At 39.0% G+C, this 23,212-nt stretch overlaps 1 protein-coding gene and 1 long non-coding RNA gene across 3 annotated transcripts in view; both read right to left on the bottom strand.

Annotated features, from left to right (window-relative positions):
* Positions 1-8,176, bottom strand: part of LOC124257853 — a 106,333-nt gene extending 98,157 nt beyond the window's left edge. Inside the window, exon 1 of the long non-coding RNA XR_006893390.1 lies at positions 8,059-8,176. This is a non-coding gene — a long non-coding RNA (uncharacterized LOC124257853). The remainder of the gene's footprint in view (positions 1-8,058) is intronic.
* An 8,645-nt stretch (positions 8,177-16,821) lies between these two features.
* Positions 16,822-23,212, bottom strand: part of LOC124257850 (perlucin-like) — a 99,716-nt gene continuing 93,325 nt past the window's right edge. The window contains exons 2-4 of one of the 2 annotated variants that reach the window (XM_046691994.1): positions 22,495-22,574; positions 17,568-17,661; positions 16,822-17,099 (exon numbers count right to left, since the gene is read on the bottom strand). In XM_046691994.1, coding sequence (XP_046547950.1) covers positions 16,837-17,099; positions 17,568-17,661; positions 22,495-22,574 — 437 coding nt within the window. In that variant the 3' untranslated portion in view covers positions 16,822-16,836. The remainder of the gene's footprint in view (positions 17,100-17,567; positions 17,662-22,494; positions 22,575-23,212) is intronic. The other variant, XM_046691995.1, reaches the window with a different exon arrangement.

Here is a 23,212-nt window from a genome sequence, read left to right as displayed (position 1 = left end):
ACAGACAGACAGACAGACAGACAGACACACAGACACACAGACACAGACACACAGACACACACACACACATTGTTGAGTACTGTTGAAATGTGAGCTATTCACAATAATGAAACAGATGAATCATAACAGTGCATGTGTCACTGTGTTTGTTGTTTTTCGGGTACAATGTAATAAATTGTACATTCACAAGTTATGCAGAATGGTAGTGAGTGAGTTGCATAGTCACATCGGTAGCCATATCGTGACTATGAAAGTCGTAACTCTAAAATTGTAAATGTGTACATGAAATAAAAACAAACTTATATACTTACCTGTCTTCGAAGGACAGTAAAATAACTAATCTATCACAAATGTACACTAAAAACTGGCATGTAACCATAAACACTTTACCGGTACAGTATAAAAATGAGCTATAGATTGCCAACACCTGAAGGTTGATCAACATACTAGGGACTACGGCACGAACAGTACTTTTGCTTCCTGCATTGACCCTAACTGGATTCTGTAAACAGAAATTATCTTGCAAATGTAACAATAAGTAAATATGGTCCCCCAATGGAACAGCACAAAGCTAATTATAAGTTTGCCATTTCATCTAAGCTGAAACCAACAGAAACCTAGCGGAAACCTACATTACCCAGTATCCAATAGGTTTCCGCAATAGCGGAAACAAAGTCATTTCTCTTTGAATGTTTCAGCGAACTGAAACTAAATGGAAACGCATAATGATAGTTTCAGTTGTAGAAACTTGACGGAAACCTAGATTTGTTAGTTTCAGTTTTGTAAATTTTGCGGAAACTCGCATTGTCTGTTTCCGGATACTGAAACCTAGCGGAAACCTACATTACCCAGTATCCGTTAGGTTTCCGCAAAAACGGAAACTAAGTTATTTTTGCTGTGTATGTTTTACACATATGTCAAGAAATTTCAGAAGCGAGGAAACTTTACAAGTGCAGGCATAGTCATGACAGATAACTAAGATGCTACAGTGAGTTTAGTTTTACGCTGCAATATTCCAGCTATATATGGGCGGTCTGTAAATAATCGAGTCTGGACCAGACAAGCCAGTGATCAACAGCATCATTACCAGAAATTCAACTGCTGAAAGCGGATGGGCATGGACCTCCCATGTGTGTCTCTGACGATGAACTGTTCACCATCAAGCATATTCTGCTTGACTGTGTTTACATTTCTACTGCAAGGGATTCACATTATGTTGCGACAACTCTGAAAGATCTGTTTTCCCGCGTGCGCGGGCATCTCATTGTTAACTACCTGAGGGAAGTTGACCTGTATCATAAATTGTAACTATGTGATGCGAATAACGAATTATTTGCTTTTGAATTTAGAGCTGTGACATTTTCCGTTTCTAAACAATAATGTAATGAATATAAATATGGGGTTTTGTAAATAAAACTCATTTGGACTTTGTACTTAAAAGCGTATTAATTCAGACTTGGTCTCATCACTATGTGGCTGGAATAATGCCAATGTGACATAAAACCCAACTCAACTCAATTTCCGAAATATGCCCACCAAAAACAGTCATAGTTCTTTAAGAAACACCAACATGGATGAGTATTTTCTTGAAAATGAAAACACTGAGTTCACGAAATTCATGACAGAAGCCCAACAGGTACATGTGATTACACGGGTGATGTAGAATTACAGCATCCAAACAAATTCTGGCTTGTCAGTAGTTGGTCGTCATCGGGAGAGCATGTTAGTACCAACCAATTGACCTCGCTATGTCGCGCGTAAATACGTTGTAGTGTGGATATATGTTCTACAGGCCAGAGTTCAACGGCCATCCCATCCACCTACATGACCATGGACCGATCCCCATATTTGCATTTGTTAATAAAGATTGGTTTCCGTGTACTGTAACTAATATATAGCATTCATCGTTGTAATCGATGTGCGGAGCTTCACTGCTGTTGGCCCAATAGTGACATAATCTATTGAAATTATTTATGAATTTTACGCAATTTAAAACTACCGCTGTGGGTAACGTTGCGCTTTGGTTTGAATTAATTAAACTAGGAACAAAGTGGTTATGCAATCATGTCCAGTTGTGAAAAAAAAACATGTTTAGGTAATATGACTGCATTTTTATTTCAGCATTTTCTGATGTCATCTAAGCTATCATACTTTAAAATTTCCACCAACATCTAAATCATTCCATGCATTTTTTGCATTCATTCTAAACTGACCGGCAAAAGAAATAATACACTGGAAAAGGTTGTTTATTTCCGAAAAATGTTAATTTGATTGAATGCTTCTTGGTAAAATGAAATTGCCCCAAAATGGAAATTATGTCGCCAAAGCGCAGCATCGTAAACGGGAGTTATAGCACGAAAAAATGGTAAAACTTGAAGTGCATGAATTGCACGTGCAGAATTTTAGTATAAGTTGGGTTGAAATATTCCTCTGACTCACACCACGTGAAAGCTCACCAGAATAATGCCACGTTTGACGCAAGAGCAGAAGGGGAGAGCTGTTGATATGGCTGAGATGGGTTCAACACAGGCTCATATTGCTAGAATGTTCAACTGCACACGTTTGACAGTGGCTAACCTGTTCTAATGGTTCAGGCAGACTGGCAGGACCCAGGACCGACCAAGAAGGGGACGTCCACGTGTGACAACGCCACAGAAGGACCGTTACATATGGGTAATTCACCTGCGTAACCGATTTTGTGACGGCGTTAGAATGTCACATCAGTCCACGCACAGTCACCGGGAGACTTCGGGAGACCGACATTAGAGCCTATCGACCTTTCCGTGGAATGGCCCTGGCTCATAGACATCGTGTTGCCTGACTGGCTTGGGCAAGACGTTTACCGATGGCAAGTCCGTAATTGGAGAAGAGTCTTGTTTGGAGATGAAAGTCGTTTCTCCCCGCACAAGGCTGATGGCAGAGAGAGGGTATCCTCACTGCTGCCCGGCATTTTCCCAATTACGATATGTTGGAGACATGTGACCAAGATCAGGAAATGTATGAACCATTTGACACTCGGAGAGCAGTCAATACATATGAAGATCTCCTGTAAATATTTTTTCCGTCTTTTCATTTGATAACTGAGAGTATGATGCTTTTCTGCCATTCAGCCCAAGTTCTGACTTGTTATTTAGGAAATAAATATAGGCCACCTTAAACAGAATCTTTTCTTTACTACGTTGCTGTCATAATGAAACTTTTAACTGATAAACAAATATGGATTGTGGGACATCAAATGCTAAGGCTAATTTGCTGCTCTTAAGTTTTTTAAAATATTGTTTTGAATCATTTGTGACAAATATGACTTTGAAAATGTTTTGAAATATGCATAAAATATAAATATAATATATTCAGAAACATCTAGAAACATTTTTCTTGGGCCTTCAAGCTATCCAGAGATGTCCAGGGAAGACAGAGAGTGCGCAATTGAGTTTGCTGTTTCATTGATAACACCATTGAACTTGAAGCATCATTGCTTGTTATGTCATAGCATTGCGAAATTTGTACAAACATTTCAGGGGCAGTAGGGTAGCCCAGGTTTGTTTGAAGCCCATTTCCTGTGCCCAACGCCGCGATATTGCTGGATTATTGCTGAAAGCGCCATAAAACCATACTCACTTACTCAGGCTACGTGAGAGCTACTGCGGAATAAAACAGACGTTGGACAAACGTGTTTTTGCCGACCCTTGGCCGACGTCAGAATGCTATCTGGATTCCTATTCCTTTTTCACGTCTAATACTGCATCTAGAATGCAATATGTGTGCAAACTGCCCCAAGTATGCTTAAAAGACAATAGTCACTTCTTAATCTGGAAACAGCCACGACTACATCGACTGACAGTGCAAAGATGATCATGTTAAAACTGATATTCCCTCTCGTAGGTTGACAGATGCAATGAAATATTGGTCACCTGCTGCATATGATTCTCATTTTTACTGCACACTAACCGAAAAATCATATAATAATAGATAGTTTGACAATCCTCACCGACTCCGTATCGTAGTGGTTACTGCGTCCGCCCGGAGAGCGGAAGGTCGCGGGTTGGATCCCCGGCCGTGTCATACCAAACGACGTTAAAATATGATACTTGTCGGCCCCTGCCTGGCGCTGAGCATTAATGGGTACAACAAGGACTGGTCGGCTCAGAGTCAGTATAATGTGTCTGGGTGGGTTATTTAAGCTTGACTGCCGCATGGTATCTCAGTGAGCTAGCACTATAAAACCAGCTTAAGTCTGGGCTTGTGCAAGCAGCCGCACATACACACGCATGTGCGACGTCACGTGAGCGAAATATTATTAAGTGCGACGTTAAACCCCATTTCACCTTCGACAATCATCCCATCAGAGAAAAGTGTTGCACTCATTGGCAGCTAACCACTGACATTACAGAGCAGTACTGTGATCAAGAGTGTGAAGAGTGTCAATACCATTACACCCCTACAGGACTTGACGGTTATACCCATATCTTGGTATCACAGGACTTAGTTGTCTCACTCTCCCTCCAAAACCATATAGTTCCTAATCTGAGCAGTAACTAAACTAGCAGGCAAAAGAAAGTATAGGCTTTTCAAATTGTTATGAAGTGATCGTTTTTGAGAAAACCAAATGTGAGTGATTATAGACATGACTGCACACGTTCCAAAAGTATTGTGCACATGACAGAAACGCATCTTGTGGTGCTGGAGGTCTAAAACGCGGAAAAAGTGTGAATTGTGATGAAGTTCAATTTCCTTAAATGCACGTTTCGAAATGGGGTTGAAATGGGGTTGCCGAATGCTTCAGTATCACAGCAAGTGAGAACACGCAACAGGAATGCCACGGTTGACCCAGGAAAAAAGAGAGAGAACCATTGGAATAACCGAAATTGGAGCTACCCAAGGTAGCCAAAATGGGTGAAGATGGACCTCCTATGTGTTTCTCTTGAGGCCAATTGTTCACCACAGTGTTCTGCTTCACTGTGCGGACTCTTTAACTGCGAGGGACTCACATTATAAGGAATTCTGAAATATCCCGCGTCAGCGAAACCTCTCATTTGAACTACTTCAAGGTCACATGCAACCAAAAAATCAAACATAATTAAAACACAATTATCACTTATTCATGACATATAATATACATTGCTGGTTATGAAAAAACATAAAAACAAAATTATAAGCGTACAATCGCAAGTCAAAAGTGCAAAATTTTGTACTTGGGTTTACTTCCCAAGAAACGAAGCAGCCGGGATACTGAACCCAGGCAGAGCGGGTGGGTGTGCACTCAAGTGTAACGGCTGGTTCATTTGCGTATGCCCTCACGGCTCATTGTGTGTGTATATATATAAATTTTTGGTTTTCTAAGTACATGCTCATTTTTTGTGTATAACATTTTGCAATCAACAGACATCATAACATGTCATGTGTGCAAGTATCACACCTGCCTGTCTGTGTAATTACATAATGTGACAGAGACCGAACTCGGGCCATAAATCAATGCGTTTTGTTTATGGTGTATAGTCTGATAGGTCAACTTGCATGTGGTCAGTGATTGAAATTGTGTATTGAATATTGTCATTAGCAGACGGGCAGGCAGACACATAGGTGCCAATAAAACAGACATTGAGTTTTGTCTGTGACAACGACATATCTATATCACAGTTAGAAATTCTGTCGACGCTAAATAATGAGATTGCTTTTAAGTATCGAACTGAGAAAGTGACTCGGTAAGAAGAACGTGTGGTGAAATAGACAAATGAAATTATTTAAACAGTTAAATCGGTCATCTACTGTAATACCATATAAAAAGCTCGCGCCTGTGAAATATCAACAAAACAGTAGAAAAATAGCTCACACCAAAGCCTTCACCGAATATTCACCGGACAACCCGCTTCCAAGCTCCGCAAACCTATTTCACTGCGCATGTGCTATGGGCGCAGCCCAGCTGTTGAAACCACTTCAATTCCCCCAAGCGCTGTGGGAAAGTTAGTGAATCGTTTGAACTACGATTTCGTGCGGTTTTTTTCATCGCGTTATTTTTCAACTTTATAAGTTGAATTTGCATTTTTGATGATTTGTTTCGGTAAGTCCATACCGAAAGGTATCAGAATCTGCAAAGTTGTGTTTTACATTGCATGTGAACTTTAAGGGAAATTGATCTATATCATAAATTGTAACTATGTAATGTGATGGCGGATTACTTGTTTTTGAATTACATATTCTGTTTGTAAATACTAATGCAATGAATATATGTTTTAAAAAACTCATTTGGACGTTGTACTTAGAATGTTTATGAATGCAGGCTTGATCTCGTCACTAAATAGCTGGGATAATGCCGATGTGACGCAAAACCTAACTTTACAACTATCTGACTTTCCATTTCAATGAATGTTCTTAGTGAACTATATTCCTTCCATCACACCATCTGGATATAATGACCAGACACGGGGTTTACAATGATCGTAGTTAAAAACCCGTCACACGAGGGTTTATAACGGTCATTGGGATGCCTTTTGTCAGGATTAAACAGTTATTATCAACGTTTAATCCACTTCCAACAAATGTTCAGATGGAGTGTGTAAGTGTGGGTTGCGATTTTAAATCACATTGGCAGTATTTCAGCCATATATTTCCAGAAAAAAATTATAGATTCATAATAAATAAAGGTAAATTATAAAAACATTTCAACTAAGACAGTTAAATGACTAGAACATCCCAGATACAAATGTGAAACTATTATGTAAATCTAAAACATTTAAATATAGAAAACATTGAAAATCATATAAACAGGCAAAAGGTTGCCAGCAACTGAAGGTTGCTCACTATACCTACAGTATATTTGCTTCTTGCATGTACACCAGTTGGATTTACACCATCACTTCTGACGTTAGCAATTGTATATAAATCTAGCCATGAATTAAAATAACACATATAGAAATCAAGAATCAATATTGTGGTTGGATTACTCATCACGAGATGCTGCAGCATCTGAATTCTTTTAGTTTTAGATCTTGAACCAGTGGGTAGTTGGTTAGACAAAATGATAAAGCATATACAAGAACCCTGCTCCCCACCCACCATGGAGTCTCATCAAGAACGGAACTGCAGCGGAGGCTGACTACAATACAGATGCCAGGAATACTTGGATGTTGTACTCCAGCAGGAAGGACACAGGTAGCTACAATAGTCAAGCAGAGAAAAAGGCCAGCCTCATGTTACTGATGCCAGATTCGTCCATGAGCCACCGCCTTCTAACACAAGACTCTGAGCAAACATGTAATATAATCGAAATTTGTTGGTTCTGTTTAACCAAGTGAAATATCTGTATACAAATTTAAATGAACCATGCTCACAGTATGGTGGAAAAGCCGATTGATATGACACAAATATCAGCATTTGTATAGCAAATTATATGTCAGGCTGGTTCTGCCGATGGCAAGAAGTCACCAGTTTGGCCCTTGAGCCACCGCCTTCTAGCATGGGACTCTAGGCAATTTATTATATCAATAATTTATAAATTGAAAATAGAAAATGGCCAAGACTCCAAAATGTGTGCAAAAATGTTCCCTATGCACAGAGCTCTTAGATTGATAGAACCAAGCACATGTTACCACCAGTCTAGGTGAAGTCAGGGTCAAAGTGGTGTGTTGGACACTGTTCCTGGCTTCTGTGCCAACCACCAAAAATCTCTTCCTCCACCGACACAGGGATCAACGCACGGAAACAGGTTTATACATTCAATAGTCTGTCCGTGGCTATCATAAACTAAACCTGGATGTCATGGCCAATGAGAATTTACGTAGTTAAGATATATACTAAATTATTTTTTTATTATAACAAAAGTTACCTGCATACGTGGTGGCCACGAGGCAAAGAAGGGCAGACAGGACCTCGACTTGCATGGCAGTTGACTCCAACTCAGCAGCACACAACGCTGTGTGTGAAGGGGGACTGATGACTCGGATGTTATGCCTGGCTGCAGAACGTGGTAGGTCCGGGACAAAGTCAGCTGTTGCGGAAAGGTGCACGAAGCTAACATGATATTTGCAATATCCATTGCAGAAAGGTGACTGTAATCGCAACACATGTAATCAGATTTCTAGCTGGACAAAAGACCCCGTGGTGTGTAACAAATGGCGTTGTCACTGTGAGTGCATCACCGCTGTGATACCGTGAGTAAAGGGATGAGTGGGTAGATTCTTATCACCCAAGTGACGCGGTCGAGACAATGTTGATGGTCTCAGGAAAGTTAACATTCTGTGACACCAGGCTAAATCAAGCAATCTATAAATTCAACTCTCTTACTGACATATATAATTAGTATTTATATTGCTTGGTTTTAGGGTTTTTTAATCAGTTATCAGCTAAACAACAGCCCATGTGACATTCAATTATAACTCACTCAGAACAACTGATAATTTTAGGAGCACGTACCCATTGTCCCTTTTTTAAGTGGTGTTGCAAGAAAAAGAAGAACAAAATAATAATTATTGAACTGGCGTTTGTTGTATTACCTGCTCATAAGTTTTCATTTTATCTTATCATACTTGTTATTACTTGATACCATTTCATTTTTTTAATACCAATGACAATATCGGCTACATTTGTTCAGGCATATGAATTGTTAGTTTATACGATTTTTTTATGAGAATAACAGCATTCAAAATTATGTCAAAACTTTCAGATAGTTATGTTAATTATGAAGAGGACATGTCCACATTTTCTTATTCATCACAAACTGAAATCTGATTCAAATCAGTTATATGATTTGTAATATAAGTTATTATATTTTCCGGAAGTCGTAAGAAATCTCTGCATTGTCAGTTGTATCAACTAGACAATTTTAAAGGCTCTGGATTAATTATGAATCTCTCTCAATTATCGGTGGTCGCTAAGAGGTTTTCTGTTTCAGCAGTTGCACCGGGAAAAGGTATGCAACGGTCAGTTCATGTTTCTCCCAAGAAAACACTGAAGCACTATGGTGCACTTAAAACCACAGAATTGCTTCGCTGTCATGTTTGCCACTGATGTCTCAGTTGATATCTTCCCTACACCCTGTCAATCTCGACATACGTCCACGCACACTCTACATTCATATGAGCAATCACGTTACTTCATTCGACCCTGTTAGTCACTTGCCACACTAAATCGCCTCCGTGGTGTAGTGGTTAGAGCATCCGACCGCGTCATACCAAAAGACGTTATAATATGGTTCTTGTTGGTCCCTGCCTGGCGCTCGGCATTAATGCCTACAGCAAGGACTGGTCGTCTCGAAGTCAGTATACTGTGTCTGAGTGGGGTATTCATGCTTCACTGCGGCATGGTATCTCAGTGGGCTAGCACTATAAAACCAGCTTCAGTCTTGGCTAGTACAAGCAGCCGCACATACACATACACACGCATGCACGTCGTCATATGAGCGAAATATTCTCAAGCACGACTCTAAACCCAATTTCACCCCACCTCACCTTGCCACACCCACGTGTAAAGAAAACTACTCCGACGTCACCAACTGCACTCACGTCACAAAAGATCCACATCAGAAAATATGTTCACGTCACATGAAAACCACATGTCCTACTATCAATCAATCAATCAATCAGAATTTATTCACTCTAAAAGAGCTAAACACCAATTATATGACAAGTAAATCACCACCAACAGTCAAATAACAAGAAAACCAAATCTTTACGTTCACGTCAGATGACAACCGTCACCAACTTTCAATTACATCAACACACCCTCACTGAATGTCCATGACAGAAACTCACACTACACCGCCTTCATAAAACACTCCTTGCACTTATTCTTTTCACATGACATTCACTTCACTCCTTATATTGTCGCAACATGACATTCACTTCACTCCTTACATTCTTGCCAGATGAGATTCACTTCACTCTTTACATTCTCGCCATTTGGCATTCACTTCACTCCTTACATTCTCCCATTTGACATTCACTTCAGCCCTTACATTCTCGCCACATGACATTCACATCACCCGTACATTCTCACCTCGAGACATTCGCATCCTCTTTACATTTTCGCCTCGAGAATTCTCGTCACATGGCATTCACATTCCTCCTTCCATTCTAGTGACATGACATTCACTTCACCCCTTATATTCTCGCCACATGACATTCACATCACCCTTACATTCTCACCTCGAGACATTCGCATCCTCTTTACATTTTCGCCTCGAGAATTCTCGTCACATGGCATTCACATTCCTCCTTCCATTCTAGTGACATGACATTCACTTCACCCCTTATATTCTCGCCACATGACATTCACATCACCCTTACATTCTCACCTCGAGACATTCGCATCCTCTTTACATTTTCGCCTCGAGAATTCTCGTCACATGGCATTCACATTCCTCCTTCCATTCTAGTGACATGACATTCACTTCACCCCTTATATTCTCGCCACATGACATTCACATCACCCTAACATTCTCACCTCGAGACATTCGCATCCTCTTTACATTCTCGCCTCGAGACATTCTCGTCACATGGCATTCACATTCCTCCTTCCATTCTCGGGACATGACATTCACGTCACAGTTACATTCTCGCTACATGACATTCACGTCACTCCTTACATGTTCGCTACATTACATGCACATCACTCCTTACATTCTCGCCACACTGTAAGTCCCCATGGTCCCTAGTCCCGTTTTTATATTGTATTGACATTTATGGAAATACTTGTTCTCGTCACGATATGGCTGAAATATTGCCGATGAGACGATAAATATTAACTCACTCACTCTCGCCACACTGATGACCCAGGACAACCGCACCACTAAGTACACTCACCTCACATTAACTCATAACAAATGCAGTTGTACAATTTAAGCTTTCAACAATCACACAGATGGTCCTGTTTTCTGAGCATATAACGTGTGGAGTTCGGTTGTGCATCACTATCGGCTATACGATATGTGTGATTTTGTTCACCCATTAGCCCGGTATCCGGGCCTAGGAGGCCCGGTCATACTGTTTCTTTCGTTATGATGAGATCGAAAATGCCCAAGTGTTCAAGTTCCCCGGGCCCTACACTTCAATCTTGTGTACATGAATGGGACATCCTTCGTGGTCCTCATCAGAAGGTTTTAAACGCTGACCATGAGTGAGGAGGCTGAGATGTTGGAACTTTTGGCAGAGTTGGTACTACTTCTAGGTCGAAAGGCAGATAGTTCTAAATGGTAGCAGTTGCATACTGAAAGGACTTGTCAGACAGACAGACAGACAGACAGATTTATTCAGTATAAGGCCTTCGGCCCAAAATACAGACAATATAGGGTTACAAAATATTCCTGCGCATAATACATATTTACATACATTCCATAGTATAAAATAGTACATATGCATGATATAGATATATTATATATTACATTGCCTTATTTGTTGCACTTTAAACAAAAGGATTGAAGTTTTAAATTGAAGACAAAGGGATGCCTGTTCTACTTGAAATCACTTTAGCTGATCTGATGTCCTTGTTATAATACTCTAAAATCAACTTCCTCTTCTCTAACTCATCCATACTGAGAAGCACTGAAAATGTCGTCTGCTAGCAAGTAAACAAAGGGGGATAACTCTTCACAAATCATGAAAAAGATTAACAGAGTTGTCTCTCTTGAATTAAACCAAGCACTTGCTAGCTGGTCAAGGTTGTTTATACTAGAAATCCAATTAAACATATTCCTAAAATTCTCAATAATTTCTGGTCATACTATATTTACCAATAAGTGTAGTACGGACAAAAATATAAGCTTCACAGATTAGAAGTCCATTATATTCATTTTCAATAAAATACTTTTTTGGGGATAAACAGAGAGGACAGAGTCTTTCTTCATATGGTGTAGCTTGATGTCTTCCAGTGTTGACAGCTATTCTAAAGTTACTGCATCTGAAGCGTGATAAAATCCTTTTCAAGCGAGATGGAAGTGATGAGTTCAGATGGTATTCAACAGTCAGTAGGGATTTATATTGTTTATATGAATAAGAGTCAGATAGGTTATCCTTGGTCACGGTTGATGGTGGGCTTATGGCGTTTGATGTGAATGGCTTCGGTGAGCTTGCGTTTAGTGAAGTCCGTTTGGTTGTTGGCGAGAATGGTGAAGTCGGACCACTCTATTTGATGATTCGGGTTTGCTTTGATGTGGTCAGAGATAGCTGATTTGGTGTCGGAGTTAGCAACAGAGGTGCGATGTTCTTTGACTTGGGTGTTGATGGGTCGGGATGTTTCACCTATGTAGCTTTGTCCACAATCACAGTTTATTTTATAAATAACACATTTCGGGTTGTTTTCTTCCGTTGGCATGGAGGAGGTTGTTGAGGCTGGAGGACGCTGAGAAGGTTGTGTCTATGCCTGCCTATTGTTTCAGGAGTCGGCTGATTTGATGTGATGGTTTACCTATGTAGGGAATGGATATCTTGATGGGGGCTGATTCTGGTTTAGATCTTTTGGCAGGAGGTGAAAGCGTTGCTTCGATGGTTCTGTTGACTATTTCAGGTGGGTAGTGGTTGCGTTCTCCAAAGACTTTCCTTAGGTGTTCAATTTCTTCTTGTAGGTTTGTTGAGCAGATGTTTTTGGCTCTTCTGGTCAACAGGCAGGCATAGACACAACCACATCACATGACATTCACACACCCTTTACATTCTCGCCACACATTCACATCCCTCTTTACATTCTCTCAACACATGACATTCACATTCTTTCATAGATTCTCGCCACACCACAGTCGCATCCCTCTTACATTCTCACCACATGACATTCACACACCCCTTACGTTCTCGCCACACATCCACATCCCCCGATAAATTCTCTCAACACCACAGTCACATCCCTCTTACATTCTCACAATCATTTAATAGTTGAATTTTTAAAAGAATTAGATTTGTTAACTGATTTGTAAATAGATAAATATTTTATTCTTGGTAATTTAAATTAGTCACTGAGATTGTTAGTGGCTGTACCCTCAAAGGGGGTTGACGTAGCGTAAAATTATTGTCCTCCTGAGAGGGTACGTAAGTCCCAAAACTTTCAAAGTAAAATATTAATTATCACATTTTAAACGTAGTATTTTTGTTATTTTAACTGTTGGCTAAATTTTCCTACAATCGCGAGCAGCTGAAGGGATGGTGTAAATCCAGCTAGGATCCATGCAGGTAGCATAAGTAATGTAAGTCCCCATGGCTCCTAGCATGGTGATCTACCTTCAGTTGGTGGCGATCTATAGCCCATTTTTATATTGTGTTGTCCCCTATAGTTCAAATGTTTTAGATTTAGTTACTAGTTTTACATGTATATCTATGATACTCTAGTTGTTTTACTGTCCTTCGTCGGCAGGTGTTTTATAATGTGCGTATATTTTATTTCACTGTCAAATGTTCTCGTCACGATATGGCTGAAATGTTGCCGATGTGACGTTAAATAATAACTCACTCACTACATTCTCACACTCCTTACGGTCTCGCCAAACATTCACATCCCTCTTACATTCTCTCAACACCACATTCACATCCCTCTTACATTCTCACCACATGACATTCACACACCCCTTACGTTCTCGCCACACATTCACATCCCTCCTTACATTCTCTCAACACATCACATTCTTTCATAGATTCTCGCCACACCACATTCACATCCCTCTTTCATTCTCACCACATGACGTTCACATCGTTCAGTACATTCTCACCACAATACATTCACATCCCGCCTTACATGCACCTCACATTCACATCCCTCCTCATATTCTCGCCACAACACATGCAAAGCTCGCCTTGCATTCTTACAACATGACATTCACATTCCCCTTACATTCTCTCAACACCACACTCACATCCCTCCTTGCATTCTCACAACATGACATTCACATCACTCCTTACTTTCTCGACACACCACATTCACATCACTCCTTACATTCTCACAACACCACATTCACATCACTCCTTACTTTCTCACCACATGACATTCACATCACTCCTCACATTTTCTCCACACGATAGGCACGACACCCTGTACATTCACGTCACTCCCTTTACACATGATAACCACATCACTAAATATACTCATGACACATGACACCCGCACCACTATGTACACTCACTTCACATTAACTCATAAAATAGCAGTTGTACAATTTCAGTTTCAGAAATCCCACAGATGGTCCTGGGTATATTTCGTGAGCAGATAACGTGTGGAGTTCGGTTGTGCATCACTGTCTGCTACAAAATCAGTGTCAACATGTGTTGTTGGATCGTTGTATAATGATAATCTATTGATATGCGTTTGACACGGACACAGTATCGAGTGAAACTGAAGCAACAGCCTTTAACAGCACCACTGACTTAGGAGCGAATATGTTGGTTGAAACATCCAAACAAACACGTTAAAGTACACATCACGTATGTATGCCATGATACAATTCCTCACTCACAAATAATATTTTGTTTTAACCCTGAGCACTGAATACACGAACACACATCAATAAAAGGCAACGATCACGAATCGTTCTCACCAATACACAGTGCCATTCAGAAGCGGTTAAATGAACATGTTACATTGTCTTAGTAAAGTACAGATTATGTGCTAAAATCTGTCTTTACTGAGAAAGTGTAACCTCAAATATAACGTATGAATATGCTTTGTCGTTTTACATGAAATGTTTGGCTGCGAACGTTTTCTTTTTTCCAGTTAATGAGTTATATTAATTTGCTAAAGGTCTCAAAAGTCCTCATGGTCATCTCTTTGCAGTTAATGCTAAAGAATTGGGTTAGAACAATATTACACTTTCTCCCTTTAATGTTTTCGTACCAAATATATCATATATTATCTCTTCCATAACAGCGAAACAACCATTTTTCAAAACCCTCTTTCCTGTGCAGGTGTATGATCTGTTTGTTATCACAATCCCCTCGAATGAGTCGACTCTTTCTAATTCTTGAAGCCATTAGAACTTAAATGTTAGTATGAAGGCTAGTTGCTTGTATGGAACAGGACACAAACTGATATGTGGCAGTGCTATTGATTGTGTATCAGTGACGAGTGTTTAGCGAAACACGGATTCAGTACCTAAAATCATAGATATTCTGGAGAACAGCGATCCTTTTTCAAATATGCGTCCATAAATCGTAGATACACATGGAAGAGAATCGACTTTATAACACAAACTGGGGCAGTGTTATTCTTTGTGTAATTATCTTCCAAGTGTAATGAATTGTATATTTGGATAGTCGTTGAGGGACATGGTTTGCTATATTTCGACTTGTGCTATATTTAAACGGTTATGGACGTTAGCACAGGGAAGTACGACCCTACCGAATGTTTCAGTATATTCTGACCCAGGCAGTTGGTGAATCTCCTGCAGACATGTTCATAGGTATGTAAGAGGAGCTCCCTCTTCCTCTTAATCCCGTGTTACATCTTACAACCTACATGAAGAATAGCAGCGTGGACATCATTTTTACCCGGATACTCTGCCTATTTTGGAAACTGCAATGAATTGAATATTATCATCATTGTTTTCAGTGCTATAATCACTTCCTTCGTACCATTTGAGTTTGTATTGCCATTTTTTTGGGGTCTTTTTTTCTTTTTAGTTATTTTTTTCGTTTTTTTATATTTGCTTCTTCTCTAATACCTTAGTAGTCATTGGCTACAAATTAGTAAACTTAGTTAATTTCATAACACAACAGTTAATTACATCACATTTCCTTGTTGTTTGTTTTGTTTCAACTTGAGAATCAACACATAACAACGTGGAACAAGATTTCTGAGTTAATACCAAGGTCTCACGATGTTCTTATTTGTCTGCTGTAGCGTCTGACCCGTGAAGATCCGGGATAGAATAGGTCTTCAGCAACCCATGCTTGCCACAAAAGGCGACTATGCTTGTTGTAAGAGGCGACTAACGGGATCGGGTCGTCAGGCTCGCTGACCTGGTTGACACATGTCATCGGTTCCCAACTGTGCAGATCGATGCTCATGCTGTTGATCACTGGGTTGTGTGGTCCAGACTCGATTATTTACAGACCGCCGCCATATAGCTGGAATATTGCTGAGTACGGCGTAAAACTAAACTCACTCACCCACACACTGCTGTAGCGAATATCAAGGGGTCTTTATTATATGTCGTATATCTTGGACTAGCATCTAATGATTTTTGCATTTACAATTGGCTTCATATGGAATTATTCAGAACTCATCATCATTTTTTGATATCCTAGTTGAACCCTGAAAAAAAATGACTGCATGAGAGGTGAAAACAAGGTTATTACCTATTAAATTATTGCATTGAAGAAGTAGTTGTTTGTCTTTTGGGGACAGATTATGTTATTATGTTACAATGTATAAGAAAAATACGAGAGGCACCTACAACCCTTTTCACAGATGAGTTTAGTTCGCACCTCGTGCGGATTACACAGTGTCTTCAGTTAAATCGGTTATGGTTTCAAATGAAATTCAGAGACTATAAGTTCGTTCTAACAATAATCTAATTATCAAACTCAGTATGGTTATGGTCCAAGGAGTTCTTGTTAATAACGGATGCAGAGGTCCCGAGTTCAGATAAATTGTGTGAGGCCTATTTCAGTTGTCTCATGCTATGGGGGGCGGCGGGGTAGCCCAGTGGGTAAAGCATTCGATCGTCTCTCCGAACATCCGGCTTCTATTCCCGACATGGGTACTCACTCACTCACTCACTCTTGCTTTGGTATAACCGGAATAATGCTATAAGCGGTGTAAAACCATGCCCACTCACTCATCAAATACCTTTTAGATACAAAAGTGCCTCAATATAAGCAGAACAAGACAAGAAAAAAAAAAACACAAGACAACATGCTGAAGACTTTATTTCATCTTCTGTTGCAGGATTGCATACAAGCCGTTGGTGTATGATATGTGTTCCTTTTCACAAATAAAATTTAATGGTTTTTGACATTGATAATCATTCCAGTTTCCGAAATTCAGTCTTATCTCAAGACAGTTTTCGTTACCTCCCGCATTATCAGGTTGTCCTGGACTCCAGTTTGTGTAGTTCATGCGGCGTTGTCCTTCCCACAGCCATATCCCCTCTATGTTCAGATCAGAAGCACCAAGCCAGTACTTGACAGCTGCAAAGAGGGGACAGCTGAAGGAATTCAGTACATCGATATCAAGTAATAGATTGTATAAACTTGTGTTATGTAAAGTTTAAACTAGTATCAACTGTCTAATAGAGTAGGTATAGGTTAAGAGAATTACCCGCTGTGTTTGGTAAAGGTAAGAACTGCAATGTTTCTGCATACGATTCTCTGAAGTCAGAAGAATATCGAAATCGATTATAATAAAAATACGTCATCAGTGATGTCTTCTTCTCTGACTACTATTTATTTATTACCACACAGTCGTGTAATGAGAAATCAGTGACATCATTCCACACATTGCTGTAATATTGCAAAACACAAGCCCTGAGAGTCTCATCAAACGACCCTTAGGAGCGGTTTGTCTCAGGCTGCACCTGCCGTGAGGAGTATGAGGTAAGGGTGCAGGCATGGGAGTGCAAGGTGTAATTAAAGCAACAGGTCATATTAAAGTCTCACCTTCACCAAGACGGGTAGCATATCCCCTGATGAACAAATCGTCATCTTTGTTTGATATTATGGCAAGGTGGCTCTCCAAGTATCGACAGTAGCCCTGAAAAGTACACTCCATTATTCAAACAGAAAACATTTGCTTCCCAGGTGACAGCTACCGTCAGTGCATCTCTTTATTACATAAATACAGTAGACTAAAATTGTTCAGGTCGAAAAAGGTGATAGTTGCTCATATTTTTATCTGTGACAGAAATGGACTTTGTAAAAATCCAGCTTTGCCGCACTTCCGGTGGCGCTCATGTCGACAGGGCGAGGTCCTCTGCCAAATCCATCTGAATCTGTCTTAAATGGACACAAAAACAATCTCAAGGAAGACCACACGTGGAAATAAAGGTAAAGAGGAACAGGGACACAGTTTAGACAACTTTATTGTTACAAGAAGTAAAACTGCATCAAAGGCAGCGGCCATGTTGGTTAGCGACTTTGAAGAATTGAAAGCTTTCAATGAAAAATCTCTCCAGGACCAAACGCTCGACATGGGTAGCAAATTAGACAATATTAATACTGAACTAACTCCTCTCCAGAAGAAAACGGACGAAATTGTGAATTCAGTGGAATTTAACGCTTCACAAATTGAAGCGTACTATGATAAGAGACAATAAAGATATCAAAGGTATTAAACTCAATTGAAGGAAGAATATAAATTGGAACAATATGCTGATGATACTCAATTATATTTGGCCTTAAAGCAGCTCTAGAAAGTTTACACAAATTCTATTAAATGTCAGGGCCTAAGATAAACATTGAAAAAACAAAAGCTATTTGGATAGGTTCAATGATTGGTAGCACAGTGAAATTATGTGCAGAAAATAGCCTAGACTGGCATGAAGGTGACTTTAACATCCTTGGTATATATTGGAGGATTTATAGGTAATCAATACTAGAAAAAGACTAGAAACAATTAATAAAATTCTTGCTAGTTGGAAAAAGAGAAAACTAACCTTACATGGGAAAATTACAGTCTTGAAAACATCGGCAATATCAACTTTAGTACATATTATTTTCTGTGTTACCATCATCCCCTAAGGAAAATCTTATATGGGGCAAACATGGTTTTTTTTGTCTTTCAATGATGTAAAAAAAGCTTAACTGCACCAAAGGAACAATTTTAGAGTACAATAAAATGATTTTAAATATTCCCAAATCTTGAAAAAAATACTTTTTTATCTGATCCCGTAGGTACTGAAAACCTCTCACTAAACTCAAATCTTCAAGACCTACTTTCTCAAATTTTCTATGACAAACATATAGCAAATGATACTCCACCTACAGTTTGTCAGATATGGCAGAATGAACTAAATACAGACATTTCATGGACATCTTGTTTTAAAAATACAGAAACTGCACAAAGCATGTAAGGCTTTAGATTTTTAGTATAGATTTATGAACAGAGCCATTTATACGCGAAAAGAGTTGGTGCAAATGAAGATAATTGAAACAAATATGTGCTCTTTTTGAGCCAGAAAGCCTCCAACGTGTATTCATAAAGTGCAATCTTGTACAGGATTGTGGGAGAAAGGTTGAAAACTTTATTAATCCTACACATTGTGATGTTCCTATTTCTGATCAAGACATTCTCTTTTGCAACATCGTCACGATATGGCTGAAATATTGCCGATGTAACGTTAAATAATAACTCACTCACTCACTCTTTTGCAACAGTTCAGTTAGTCTGTTAGCAACACACATTGTCCTGCTGGCTTATCCATTGATTGTCTTGCTAATATCGTCAAAGATGTGTACAAAGTAGAAAGAATTATTGCTTGTAAGAACAATGTTTTGCCTAAATTTCATTCCAACTGGAAACCTCTGAACAATGTATTACATATATTATAAAATCATACACCTGATATGTCCATGATTTTATGAGCGCTTCATTGTTGATGCTCTGAAAAACAATGATAAATGTAATCAACTGTACACCTTCTGAACTGAAATGAATAAACAAAATTTGAAAAATCAAAACAAAAGTTTACCACAATCCAAATATGAAAAAATAAAGGAACACTTGTGCTTTCATTTTTTCCCCAGTAAAAATTGGTCTGTCGAACATATTTTAACTTTATGTCTATATATTCTGCCGAATGCATTATTCTTTGCAATATAACTATATTTCGTCCCCGCTGGTGCAAATATGTCTAGTCACATAGTGCTCAATTGTTTGCATATTGTACTATAAAATACTGACTTGTTGTTGTTATACTGTGTATAAGAGTTTGTTATTTATTCGGGGCCTAGATTTCCGAAGCTCTCTTAGCACTAAGATAGTTGTACGTTAATGTTAATGTATGGCACTTACGACAATCTTGGCGCTAAGAGAGTTTCAAAAATCCAGGCACAGTACTTTGATCAGATTTTGTTGTTGAGCCTGTGCTGATGTTGAAATGTTGTGTAAGAGTGATCAGATGTATGTACCTGTACAATACGCTTACAATGTTAGAACCCGTCTGTTTTACATATTTACTAGAGAAATGTGTTCTTTATTGAAGACAATTGTATAAACTGCAAGTGATTCTATGGCGTTTGATTGGCTGACCAAGTAAGTAGAAGAAAACGCTCACATGCACAGACAACAGTTACTATTTGTTGATTGGCTGACAACTGTATGAGTGAAGCTTGTGTTGTAGTTTGCGCATTCATAACTACTCATGTCATTCTGGCAACCTGGATGGCGACTCGTACCCCTCTCGTGGCCATGTTCACGACTGGGCCTTGTCTAAAAGCAAAAGGTCAGGGAGATGAAAATTGTTTAGAACTATTTCCAAGGAAATATCACTTTCATTTACCAAACATGGTACTCCTAGAATATCCCATATCCCGTGGGCAAAACAGTTATACACTCATTCCCTTCGTTAAGATGTTTCAGTGTTGAGAGTTGCTGATCCTTTAGTTCAAAGTTTATGTTTAAATTGTGCTTTGCATAGTTTAGAGAAGTTTCAAAGTTTGACGGTGCCGCTATTTTCATGCTTCGAAATGCGTTTTAATACGCGCGATTTGATTGCTTTGCCACGATTCTTGGCTATAATGGCATACTAGTCTTTTTGTAGGTCATGGAAAGAGGCGAGTAGTTACGATTGGTAGTTTGCCCTGAATGATGTCACTAATTTTGTGTCCTTGTCTATAGTATGTAGTGTGTTGATGATAATTATTATGATTATATATTTTTATTATTGACATGTTCATAGGAGTTAATGTCAGCATGTTTGTACATTTATGCAGGTATTAACATTAAAAGGTGTGCAAAATTATACTTTTCACATTGATACTGCCATAAATGTGGATACTATAGATGTCAGTTCTAAAATAAAACAAACAATTCAAACAGAGAACAGTATTTTAGTCATGTGAAAGGATTTGAGGTTTTCTACATTGTAAAAATCAGGCAAAGAAAATTAATGGTTAAATTATATGTAAATATTCCAGATTGCCAAGATCTCAGGTGAACCATATCTCAAGAACATGAAATAGTTTTATTTAATTTATGTTTTTTTATGAAATATTCTATCTTATCTATAAAAGGAAATATTTTTGGACAGAGTGAAAGGTTCATGACATGAACACAGTATTTTACCTCCCCTTTTACTCCTCGGGCAGTTTTGTTCACATCCGTCACTGACAAGATGCCACAGAACTACAAAATACTGACACTTCTGGGTTCACGTCATCAAGTCGTCCTTTATGGCAGCTATGTCATCGTTATATATTTCTTACGTATTTGAAACTTCTTATGCTAACAGCTTTTGTAGAAAGCTGGCCACGCAGTTTCGTTGGGCGCTATCCTTCTTGTTCACAAATTCATATGAAATTTTAATGGGATTTTACATTAATTACCCAAAGGCAAAAATACTATTTATTGCTTCGGTTAAGTTACACAGTGCATCAACTAATTCAAGTTCAAGACAAATATTCAAGTATTTTCTATGAATGTGTCATTCTTTGTTTTTCAGCTCTATAACCTGTTTGCGCCTCTGAAACCATATGTGACAATGTGCATGGAAAATAATATTTAGGTTTAATTGTTTTGAGTATATTCTTTTTCAAAATATATAAAACGACAATACTAAATGGAAGTATATATCAAATAAGATATTTTATGTGTCTGAATCCAGTCAGACAATCCAGTGCTTAACCTCATTGGTGTCAATATTCTTAACTGGAACACAATGACACGAGTTAACCAAGTCCACGCACTGGACCAACCGACCGTTAGTCGCCTCTGATGGCGTGCCTGGGTTGCAGTTCTGACCCGGACCTTACAAGAGGCCAAAATCTTTCAACTTACATTTTACCAAACCAATTACTATGGTGGTTTGATACTTTATTTATTGCATAAGTATGAAAGTGAGTGAGTGAGGGAGTTAAAATTTAAAGTCACATCCGCAATATTTCAGCCATATCGTGACTAAAACTAGTTCTTAACTTATAATACATACAGATAATACATAAAACCCTGTCAACGAAGGACAGTAAAACCACCACATTATCACAAAATGAGTTAAAACTAGCTGGCATGTAACTTTAAAAGTAGAAAACTATTTTTGGACAATACAATGTAATTATGGGCCAGTAATCGCGAACAACTGAAGGTAGATCACCATACTGGGGACCATGGGGACGTACAGTGTCTTTGCTACCTGTATGGACCCTACCTGGATTAATAAGTATGAAAGACTGAATTTTGTAAAGTCCAGAAAGGATATGTTTTTTACAATTCTAAACTCGCTCACTCACAGGTGGCAAGAATATTCAATTTCTGTGATACTAGTTGTTTTTTGGTGGCGTGGTAATTTGAAGCCCAGTGGGATACAGTATTTCATTGTCTCAGTTCCTTTAAATGTGAGAAGAATGTACATAATAGTCCTATAACACTTACTGCCGCCTCTGCAAACGAACTTTTAATGGTTGAGAACCAGTAGCAGGATCCTCTGTGTTGATGAAATCCGATTGGGCATCCTGATAACAAATAATGTCAATCATACTTAGCATCACCTGGAAACAAAGTAGAATATCTGTGAAACAGAAAGCTTAAAGTACTAGCAAAGGAAGGAGGGACTGCATAAAAATGGGCTTTACATATTTTACCCACGTGGGGAATCGAACACGGTCTTCATGTCGATACAAAGATATATACCCTTCAGCTTTCATCATATTTATGAATTGATGTAAAATATGCCAGAAAAACCCTTATCTTGTGTGGAAAATAACGACTTAGATAGTAGATGTTGTCTATGTATCAGCGGACTTAGTGACATTTGGAGCTCGTTTAAACACCTGTCACAAACACATGCAAAATCAAGTTGTCTTAAACTGTGAAAATGAGGAATTCAAATGGGGAATTGTATAGGATACAATGTTTGTCCCTGATGAGTGCAGGCACCCTTGAAGAGCACACCAATGGCCCGTGTGGACCCGGGGACATATAGGTCCACATCACCTCATTGCTGATCATAAGACCGATTTGGGCAACGTGTTTGCCGTGGGTTGCGACCCTGTGTCGGTGGAGGATGGGAGTCTTGTGGTTGAGGGCAATACGAGCCTTGAACCGTGTTTCTTTTGCCCAGACACCACTTTGCCCCTGACTTCAGCTTGAC

The sequence above is a fragment of the Haliotis rubra genome, unplaced genomic scaffold, assembly GCF_003918875.1.
Source record: "Haliotis rubra isolate DU_JTF1 unplaced genomic scaffold, ASM391887v1 Scf677, whole genome shotgun sequence".
Taxonomy (NCBI): domain Eukaryota; kingdom Metazoa; phylum Mollusca; class Gastropoda; order Lepetellida; family Haliotidae; genus Haliotis; species Haliotis rubra.
Note: the sequence above shows the minus strand (reverse complement) of the source record. Positions and strands in the feature narration are given on the sequence as shown.